At 41.4% G+C, this 11027-nt stretch overlaps 1 protein-coding gene across 3 annotated transcripts; it reads left to right on the top strand.

Moving 5' to 3' along the window:
• The first annotated feature begins 4184 nt into the window (after positions 1-4184).
• Positions 4185-10732, top strand: LOC129586326 (AT-rich interactive domain-containing protein 2-like). 3 transcript variants are annotated; one of them, XM_055479487.1, is made up of 20 exons: positions 4185-4468; positions 4587-4680; positions 5268-5365; positions 5886-5998; positions 6057-6278; positions 6335-6463; positions 6551-6639; positions 6699-6775; positions 6853-6934; positions 6992-7088; positions 7158-7367; positions 7433-7555; positions 7938-8007; positions 8077-8208; positions 8274-8379; positions 8447-9555; positions 9614-9932; positions 10014-10105; positions 10167-10281; positions 10362-10732. In XM_055479487.1, the coding sequence occupies exons 1-20, from the start codon at positions 4395-4397 to the stop codon at positions 10389-10391; spliced, it is 3381 nt and encodes a 1126-aa protein (XP_055335462.1). In that variant the 5' UTR covers positions 4185-4394; the 3' UTR covers positions 10392-10732. The 3 variants fall into 3 exon arrangements, with proteins under 3 accessions (XP_055335462.1, XP_055335460.1, XP_055335463.1); XM_055479485.1 differs by having other exon boundaries at positions 7935-8007; XM_055479488.1 differs by having other exon boundaries at positions 7935-8007; positions 10167-10295.
• The last annotated feature ends 295 nt before the right edge of the window (positions 10733-11027 follow it).

The following is an 11027-nucleotide window of genomic DNA, read 5'->3' as shown; positions in this document are numbered from 1 at the left end:
ACCTTTGATATACTTCCGTGCCCTTTAGTAAACTTCCGTACAGGTTTTTCCATTCAAACCTGGAGAAGAAATGCTATTTGAATTTTGCGTTATGTGAGTACAGAATAGTTCCAGATAAACAAAAAATTTTGCGTTGTGGTGGTCGTCCCTGTCCCTGTTTTTTACATTTGTTAGGTTTCAGTTGTCAAATATTGAATTCCTAGTTGTCAAATATTGAATTCCTAATATTTGTCAAATATTTAAGTCCTAAGCGGGTATTATCTTAGCTTATCGCTCATTTTAGGCTAGGTAAATTACTACCTCAGAGTTAGACCTACATATTTTATTGCATAATAACAAAATCACAGCGGAGCTGCTAAGAAATACAACATCGGGCTCCAATCATTCCCGATTAGCCAATCTAAACGCTAAAAAAACGTCTTCGTTGTCTCGCATCTCATTAAATGTTCCGAGGACAGACACAGCACTTCCGCGTTGTATTTCAATGCTGATTCTCTGACGCAAAAACTCTCCCGACCGAGGGTTACCACTACATTCGCAAATCTTTCTTGACAGATCTTTGAAAAATTTCTTTGTTAGTGGTCCAAATGTCCCCGTAGTTTCAAAAGCCAGAGGTTGTACTACGTATCGATCCGCGAGTCCATCGTACTTCCCTAACTTCTGATTCTCTCTCACTTCCGCTGCGCTTCCTGGGACACGCGATGTATGGCCTATGTAGGTCTGGGCGAAGGTATCGGCAACAGTGACATCCCATACCATCGGCTTCCCATTGCGCCAAGGAAAGGCAGTAACCTCAGAGTTATCTGTTTAATTGATTTAAGAATGTCCCAAAGATTGAGTTACCCACTTTTTCTTGTAAGTTGTAACCAGCGCGAACTGCACAGGGCGGCGTGTGATACATCCGTTGCCAGCTGGCTTTTGGCGGTACTCTTTTATTCACTCGCTAAAGTCGCTCTTGTCTTGGATTGTTGAACAAACGCGGTTCGATGCATTAATTGCATAAAGCAATTACAAACTGTACTTATTTCCCGCACAAATACTCTGGACATGCAGTTGTTTGGGCCTAAATGTGGCATGCGTACTTCTGTTTTATACATTTAAGGTTGTACAATCTCTCCGACCGTCCAAGCTGCGATTGTGTTGGAAAAAAGCAAATCATGCCAACTTGAAAAATTCCTGCTCGTAGGATCTCGTTCGTAAACATTAAATTACTTATAAGTATATTTTGTCATTAATTTGGGAGGTTCTTTCAAGAATCTGATAGTTTCAAAAATTTTCTGGATATTTCTAACTTCGCACGACGCTGACGATGCTTTATACTTAACTAAATATGAAAATTAATTCACCAAAAATCCGTAATCTTTTGAAAAATAGCGTTTCCATGTTAAATAAAAGAAATCCAAGATCCATAACATTGCTATGAGGCAGTTTCGATTGTATGGGCCGGGATCTGACTTGCCGCTTGATCTTTTTGTTTCTTATAGCTATGGATAGCCATGGATGTATGGAGCATGGTTAATGCAACGTTAACATTAATATTAGTTGCTTCTGTACTCGTGAAAAAAAATGAGATAGATTGCTGTGTGCAGTAGTTGCAGTCATCGATCAACGTGCCTAAAAAACATGTATCTGTATAGCTATAATTGGCACATTCATCGAAATGGCGGTAGTACAAGTTGCAAATTTGTATAAGAGTACATACCTATGTACTTCGGGGGAAGGATTGTGGTCGGACCCGGAGATCTAGAATCCGTGCAAAAGCTTATCTGTTAACATAACATTATATAAAGGGTGGGACTAGTGTCACCCCCCTAGTGTCAAAAAGGGGTGCCCCGTTTGACTACTGCCACCCCTTTTTTTAAATAAAATATAGACCCCGTTTAAGTATGGTCAGTTTGCCACCACCTTGTTCACCCCATTTGACAACTGCCACTCCTTTACAACGAGGTCACCGAAATTTTGTTTCCGCGCGTGCAGCAGCAAAGGGATGGACGCAATTGTGGATTTAATTTCGCGATCGCATTCACTGCGGAACTCATCAGCAAAACAAATCCTGAAGATGCTAAGGTTAACCTAAAAACTGGTGGCAAAACTATAAGAATAAATTGAAAGGTGGTGGAAACAGCCAACGCGGGTGAGAAACAGTAGTCAAAGGGGATATATATATGTTATTTTTTAAAAAAATTGATCAAAAAGGGGTGCAAAAGGGGTGACAATAGCCGTATCCTTAAATAAGAGGCGCCTAACCGATAAGGCTTGTTTAATTTTGCTCATTCGGGTCACCGCTGCACTGAATGCAATTAGCGTAATAGCGATTAGCGAATATATTACCAGAATCGAAGAAACACCGAAACACCGCATTACAGACTTTTTATAGGCATTAAAATATTACTGCCATAAAATTTTTAAATGCTTATCCAAGTCAAATGTTCGTCATTGAATTTCTTGTCGTTACGATGCGCTAAGGATGCATGGTCAAAGGTCACACCTCGATCGTGGCCTTTTTTTGAAACCTGCAACTGGCCGGTGAATTTGTGAACTTTTTCCAAGGTTCGGTAAAAGCCGGTGTTGGCTTATGGTCAACTTGGCTGACACGTGCACGGTATATACAGATATACGTACTGTTTTGTACTAGTATACAGAGGGATGCGGACATAGAAGTACAGTATCTTAAACCGTGAAAATGCAGTATAATAGATAAAGAAAACAGAGCTGAAAGCCTCCAAATCGAATTTTTTTCGCTTCCCGTGGGATAAACGGCGTAAGAGTCCAAACGAAATCAAGCAGAATCTACTAACGTTTTTTATTAGGCCCTCTAGCTGCACACCTCTAAGTGCTCTGTAGCTTCAAGTGCACTTTGTTTTAGGCCTGTCGATTGTTGCTGCGTGCAAAGTTATGGATGTTCTGTATCTTAAAGGAACCCAGAGAGTTCCTTAACTCCAAGAAGACTTTAAAATTGGAATTTGTTGCTGGTTTGCTGGTTTGCGAAATCGCACTTTAAGCTGTGTAGCGAGAGGGCTTGTTACAGTACAACGGGACACCCACTTATTTTGGTATTATTTTAACACTTAATTTGGTATCATTTAATCTTACATTAAATTTACGAAAGAAATTCAGTATTGTAATTATACATTTACGATATTCCTCTAGGAGTTTGGTTTTTGTTCCTTCACGCGTTCCAGACTTTGTGAGATATATAGTACCATTTCTCCACCAATTCACAAATAAATCTGGATGTGTATATATCGCACAACTGTAATTTTTTCACGCTTTCTTTATAATTAACAGGGAAGGGCCATCAGATAATAAAAAGTGGAAACGCGGACGCACTTCACCTTTTAAACTACGGGAGAATGGAGCTTTTGGATGTTTAAGTTTCAACCGTGGAGTATTACTGTATGTCGGCGTTTTTCACTGCACTTCTTTAACATGCAAAAGTGTTTTCTAACGATTACGCAGTATGTATTATACCGTTGTAAATCAGAAAATGCGATAAGCACCTTTAGTATTACTATGATATTAGATATTTTTCGCGCTCTAGCTCAGAATATTAGCTCAAAATGGGATTTGGAAGTTAAAATCGACGACAAAGTAATAATCAGACTACAACAAAGGCCAAATTCTGTCATCCATTTACAAAAAGGCACGTATTCGTACGGGGGAGAGTTACGTTACGAAAATTATTATGGTGGAATTGGAAGCGACCGAAGCGTTATAACAAACGGTCCCATCGCAAATGCTAGCTCGCAAGCTGCCAAGGGTGAACATTAAAACTGGTTTCAAATGAATTGTTGAATGAATTTTTGGCCTATGCGAACTGCATATCACACCAGGCTGCAGCGCAATGATGCTCTGACGACATCATCCCTTCAGCTTTTGTCCTTTATGGATGACGAAATCGTTAAGGAAAGTACAAAGCAGTTTTACAATTAATAATTAGGACAAATCATTTAAGTTACATTCTCGAAGGACATAAATAACTTCTAACTCAAGCGGAACACAAAGAATCGGACCTGACTGGGAGCCTGGGATCAATTTGGATGCACGGATGCTACAATTCACATATAAATGTTTTGAACCTGCATAAAGCTTGCAATCCACCACTGCCACATAGCGTAAATAAACCGAGTGGAGAGTGGCTTGCAAGCTAACGCATGGAGATTTGCTCGATAGGTTCATGTTTGGCCCTGTGGCTTGTGTGTGAGCGCTGCGCAGTCAAGTCTATGAATGCGACAACTTATCTGTGCCTAATCAGTATCTGTAATAATAAAATCCAGTATTTCTGTTGTGAGAATGTGAGATCTTCGCGCGGGTTCTCTTATTAACTAATTTGTTCGATGACTGGTCACTTTTCAGTGGGATAGTGTGCGTTGTGCAGCAGCAAAGCCCACGAAATGCTCAAATCGCCATGTTCATCGGCGACCTCGCAGTTTGCAGAGGACCTTTTTCGCTTCTTGGGAGCTAATGGGTGAGTTTACTCGTCGTAATCGCGGAGGAAGCCGACGGGGATAATGTTGCGCACTGTTGGGATTATGCGTCTGTCAAGAAGACCGCGGAATATGCGATAAAAATGTGGAATTTTGCAGGCAAAAGGCTCCAAATGTGCCCCAGTTCAACGGAAAGCCTGTAAATTTGCTTTTATTATACCAGACTGTGATATCGCGCGGCGGATGGCAGCGGGTACGTGCAGTTTACTTGGAATTTTTTTGCGTACCAAAGACTAATTGATTTGGCGACTTGTGACGGTTAAGAGAGCTTCCGTAATTAAATTTCGGGTGACGCAGCCTGTTTCCATTGTAGAGCAATTTAAACCGTGGTTTTTGTAATTTCTGACCGTGTTTAAGCATTGTTTCTGATGTGTTTCGCATTATAACGTTAAGTTATTTTATATTTGAAATTTATTAATTTGCGGAACATTGCATTGCGAGGAATAGGTACAATTTGCAGTCCATCAGATGAATGTCACACTGCAAAGGCTTTCGTAAATGATTTCAACTTTCAAGCCTGGTTTTATTCTTTGTGTTGTTTTTCTGATTTTTTTCCGCCACTGTGCCTTACTTTGTCCGTGGTTTGTTTGTGTCAACCATGGCTATTGTACCCGTGGAAAATTCTTATAACAGTATGTTTCCAAATCCGCATTGAATGCGATTGGGTGTATGCAGTGAACGATTGTTTTTTTGCCGTGCTTACAGCTTAATAGTGATAAAATGCGAGCGCTCATAAGTTGTATTTTTTACTGTTATGATGCAAACACATTTTTTCTGTAGGTGTGCCATCAGAATGGATGGGAATCGGTGGCATATGCTCTGGGGATGCCAAAGCCATGTGCCAATGCTGGGCATGCCGTCAAGTCCTTGTATTATCAGTAAGTCAGTTCCAGTGTTGCTAAATTCTTGGAGATTTTGTGTTTCTTGGCTGGGATTGTTCTTGAGGCGGTGTTCTCTTTTACTTGTCAGTTTTGTGGAAGATTTTTGTTGTTTATGAACGATAGCGGTGTTTAGATCGTGTAGTAACGGCCGACCATATATTGATGTATGTATGTAGAATTTTGCTTTAATGCTGATATTTCATTAATTGATAACCCTTTTGCTGTTTGAGCTTTAAAATTTTCTGTTATCGTTAAGGAGAAGAGAATTAATTATCGGCTGAAGTTTTGAGGCCCGACACGCTCAACTTTAATTTAATGTAGAGATTGAAAACCTGTATTTATGTGATTGCTGTAATCTATTCAACAGCTTCCTCAGATATCACGTAATTATTATTTCCCTTGAAAATCATGTACAGAAAAAGATTGTTTTAGCTTTGGCTTTCGGAAATACATAAGTGTTTCGAATTTAGTCGAATCATTCAACAAGTGGTGGCGACGGTCGATCGATTTTTTTCAGATATCTGCTGAAATATGAATGCTCCCAGTTCAATCGCACGCCCGTCGAAGACGATGACGACGACGCACTGAAGCGCTTTAGCATCAATGGTCCTGGATACTCCAGATTGCCAGGTGCGATTTTCGTGGTTTATGATGCCTTCTGTGTACTGACAACAGCCTTATTTTCCAGAATATCTTCGTGTGGCTTGTGGCTTACCGAATGACGCGAAAGAAGAAGATCCTTTCGAAAAGTTGACCCTTTCCTTGTCTTCTGGTCTTCCGAATGAGATCGATTTCTCCATAAACGCCTTGCTGGTCAGGTCCTCTGACGCCGTTCGCCCACTCATGCTTCGAAATAGCCATTCGGTGCTCTTGGATGCGTTATTATCCTCCGTTGCCGTATTTTCCGCAGGTCAGAGCAAACAGTTTGATTGTTTACGTAGTCTTAATGAGTATGTGGTTTTATAGACTGTGGTAATTTCGTGGGGATCTACAATTCCTTTATAAAACAAACTGACAAAGATTTCCTACGGTATTGGAAGGAAACTATAAATGACGAGGAAATTTTGCATCTGCTAGATGTTGATAAACGATATGGTAAGGATTATCTTTCGAACAGTGCGGCTGTACAGATATTATAGTTAAAAAAATCGGCGTTGTATTAGACGAAATGATGTTTTTTAGAACAACCTTATACTACCTCTGATCTGCCAGTTTGTGATTTGTTCTGTGAAACTACATCCACAGATGTAAACGAAACCAGAGTGACACAGGTACTAATAACTGACGTTGAGTGCAGGTGATTGTGAATTTCAACATTTATTTACTTCAGATCGCCACTATTTTACACAATTTGACCTGCGAAGACGCAAATGCTACCTTCCTAACCAGTCATGAATCATGCCTCAAGTAAGCCATGAAAGTTTGGAGAAAAGTGGGCGTTTCCATAAGAGTGTTAATCGAAAAATCATTTTTTGTCTTCCCAGGTTTGTTTTTCTGTGTGCAAGTAGCAGAAGAAGCTCCGTTTATGATCTGGGTCTTGAAATGCTGGTCCAGCTCGTTTCGAAGGTAAGTTAATACGGTTGGGATAGATAATAAAAATTCCCAATTTCCGTTTGCTTATAGATTGATATCAGGAACTGTTGCCCATGGATTCAAGATGCCATTATAAAAACCGTGGCGAAATGTATTGGAAATCAGGATCGCCTGGGAGTTTTGCAGGGTACGTTAGAAATTTTCGGAATTTTGTGTTTCCTGGAATTTATGCATTATGTGTTGACATCTGTGGTAGGGTTAACCTTGCTGGCCAAGATCGGTGACATGGAAGCTAGTCATGAAGCAGTAACCGATTCCCTCGATGATGGACATTACACATCGCTTTCGCAGTATTTATGCGTGTCCGATACATCGATCATCATCTTCAGTCTGGAAGTCCTGTATAAATTATCCGGATTAGGAGATCAACAGTCGACTCGTATCGCCGAACAGCCCAGAACTATCGGTGTGCTGGTACCTGCCATTTGTTTGATGGATTATCCATTTTTGCTGTTTTCTTGTACTTTACAGAATTACTTGTGCGATTGGTTACTGTTACTGCGGAAATTGCCGAAACGAATTGGCAAGAGTGTGATCTTGATTTGGACCCGAATTATTCCTTGAGAACTACTCCAGCTTTGCCTGTATCCCAGCGTGAGTATTGTATGTAATTCAGTGCATCTTTATTAAGTGCTGCTTGTTTAAAGGGATCTAGTTAATAATACGGTTTTTATGTGCTCAGTGCTCACTGTGCAGGGTTAAAGTCGTTCACTTTTAGTCAGTATGTATGGCGCTTGTTAGATGCTAATTGTGCCAAAAAATGTTGGCTTCACTTCACAGTGTGTAAGAATAAGATAAAATATGCGATATGGTTCAAAACGATACTTTTTTAAATTGTACAGTTACAGAACTGGGAACCCACATTTTTTATATTACTTAGTTGTCCGACTGATAATTTAAAAAGTGCCGAATCATATCCACACGTGGTGTAGCCTATTACAGCTGTGTTCTTAAAAATTTAATTTTGTTGTAGCAGCTTCTGTGATTACCCCAGCTTTCAGTGTTCCCGCGATTTCTCAAGAGGAAACCGACGCGACGGTTGACTGGTAAGTTGAGGTTGTGGTCACGACGTCTTGATATGATCGCCGGATCCCGATTTAACTTTCTTTTATCAGGTTCCGAAGGTTATACGATGGAGATGATTCATTTGCTATGGCCATGTCGGATGTGTACAAAGATTATGTTGTGTTTTGTCTTCATGAAATGAAGATAACTCCCGCGGTTACCACATTCATCCATTGCTTCCGGTTTGTTCAGATGCGCACCAATTAAAGGACGGTGTCTCCCAAATTGAAAACCGGTGTTTTTGTAGATTGGCGTTCCCCCAGGGAAGAACGACAAACCTAACAATCGCTGGGAAACCACAGCTCTGCTTTTTGGGGATGAAAAGACGTACCGGAGACAATACCTCCGTAAAGGTAACCTATAATTTTTGGTTTGATTAATTGGTTTGATTGGTTGAAACACGAGATCTTATGCTCCTAGAATACCGAACATTCCAGTGTAACTGCCATCTCAGACAATTCGGCAGGATCATATTCCGGATCTCAAACCACTCTTGCCACGCCAGGGCGAACGATCTCAGTGGATGCATCTCTTTTGATTCCCAATCAAGCTGCCTTTCCTGTTAACGCGCCACCACCGTTAGGTGGTTTTCGAGCCTTTCATACGACGCCTGTAAGCAACGGTCAGCAGTCCAAGGTTGGCGAAAGCAGTTTGATCCGGAGTCTGCTCGCAACGAAAATCAATCGAAAGCATAGTAGCGGTTCTATGGATGGCACTCCTGAGAATGGCAGTAACCATTTACCTCTTGGAACTTGGAGATCTTCTGAAGAGTTAAATTCGATTGTCGCAAACAGAGGAGATGGAGAATCCGTTTTAGAAAACGTATTCTCGGATGCTGATAGCATTAGTTCCTGCGCATCGAATCAGAAACCCACTTCCGGTTCCATAAGCTCTCAGACTTCTGTTCCTGAACAACAACAGCCGAAGAAGCCGCCAAGACGACGGAAAAAGGCTGAAGCAGTCATTGACGGACCACTGCCGATGCCTAACCACACTTTGCCTACTAACGGGCTTGTAAATGGTGTTTCGCACGCGTTCTCAGATGATTCGCGTTCCGGCACGAGCACACCCTTAGTGGTGGTTCCTTATGTTCTTCCCGACTCTCCTAAGCGTCCAAAAAAGCCCAGAAATAAGGCTAAACTGAATGGATTAGTCGATCTGCCATCTCTTTCTTCGGAACTGCCCGTCAATGGCCATAATGGCGGCTTAACTATATCCGACCCGTCAACTCCTGAAAACCTACCAAAGCCGGTACGGAAGCCAAGAAAACCTCGAGCTAAAAAACAGAAGACAGAAGAAGGCCCGGTGAATGGTCATATAGAAGCGCCTCTGGAAGCAACGGAAACCTCTACGGAACCACCTGCCAAAAAGGCAAGAAAGGCAGCTACTAGACGACCCCGAAAAGCCAAGGCGGAGACTGCCGTTGCAGCAGTCGCTGCTAACGCGGCAAGCGACAGTCAAGCGCAACTGAGGAATCTCGATCTTGAAGGGCCTTTGGATTATCTGTGTGAATGGGAAGGATGCTCAAGGTATACTTGTATAATTAGTTGTGTATGAAAATCAAGTATCAAATATACATTAATGCAGGTCGTTTTTCAACGCGGCATTGGTGTTCAAACACAATTTCTCGGACCATATTCCTTCGGCACTTGATGGAATGTGCCGGTGGCCGCACTGTAATGGAGTGAAAAGACAACATTTATCGTTAATTACACATCTAAACGAAACACACTGCTCTACAATGGAACTGGTGCGACAAGCCATGAGACGAAGAGATCGCCAACGGAACGGAGTTTCCAGTATCCCTCCTCCAACGCCTATTCCTCCTCCGGTGGCCTATTCGGAGCATGCAGCATTACATTCCATCCAAGCGCGATACGGAAGCGCAGTCTTGTCCGACTTTGCTGTACGTTGCCAGCGAACCGTTGTATTCGCATGCCCTGTTTAAGATGAAATAAGTTAATCGCGTGGTTGTTTTCAATTGCAGGCAGAAGCGGAATCATCCAATACCAAGACGACACGGCTAACAGCAGCTTTGGTCCTTCGTAACATTGCACATTATTCACATGTTGGAAGGATGTAAGATACTCTCATATGACTTCATCTGTGCTTAATGGTTTACGTTGACCTTGTTTTCTAGAAAACTGCATCGATATGAACACGTCCTGACAACATCCGCCATGCAGCTATCGGAAGCATCCCAAGTTGTTGCGGAATGTTTGTACTTTCTAGCAGTGCATAAGCAGTCCGATGAGGTCTGAAGACCAGCGTACGTTAAGTTCGAAATTTATCAAAATGTGTAACTGCCAGACAAGTGCATCCGTTATGTTTTCAGAATGGGAACAATTGTGATGTCCAAAGATAACTGCATTTTGCTTCAAACAGCGGTTTTAACCTAATTTTACGCGATGTTCAGCATCTTGGAGGAATCTTACTGGTTGCTAACTTAGTTACGGACCTTTGTCCACTGTTGTTGTTATTGTTATTTGTGTTATTTTTTCTTGCGTCGTCGTGCTTTCGTTTAACCAGTGCTGCAGTAAGTTAATTGAAATGAAGTGGTTTTCCACAGTTTTTTATTGGATTTTAACCGCTTTTAAAGCAAATTTTTTATCCTGATTTTAATAATTTTTCCATCCTGGTTGGTTTGTTATCCTTTTGAACCGGAAGCTCCTTTTTAAGAGTATTGGAAATTAAATCTCAGCGAAGTCCGTACTGTAGTACCTTGTTCACTCTGTAGCATGAGTTAAAAATTCAGCCTGAATGTATCTGTACACATAGTTTCAATATACTCACAAAAATCCTCGTTGGCGTACTCTGTACTTGAAAGTTGAACATGGCCAGTGGACGCATGGAGATCCAAATACAAACAGCGCTCGTCGATAGAAATTAACGGGGAAACGCGGCGTCAGTGCTGGGCACGAAGGAAGGGCAGTATAAACTGAATGGGATTTTCTTGTTATAGTTTTACATGGTTCTTTTCATTTTTTTGTGTATTAACTTC

The sequence above is a fragment of the Paramacrobiotus metropolitanus genome, unplaced genomic scaffold, assembly GCF_019649055.1.
Source record: "Paramacrobiotus metropolitanus isolate TYO unplaced genomic scaffold, Prichtersi_v1.0 Parri_scaffold0000020, whole genome shotgun sequence".
NCBI lineage: Eukaryota > Metazoa > Tardigrada > Eutardigrada > Parachela > Macrobiotidae > Paramacrobiotus > Paramacrobiotus metropolitanus.
This window is presented reverse-complemented; position numbering and strand designations above follow the sequence as displayed.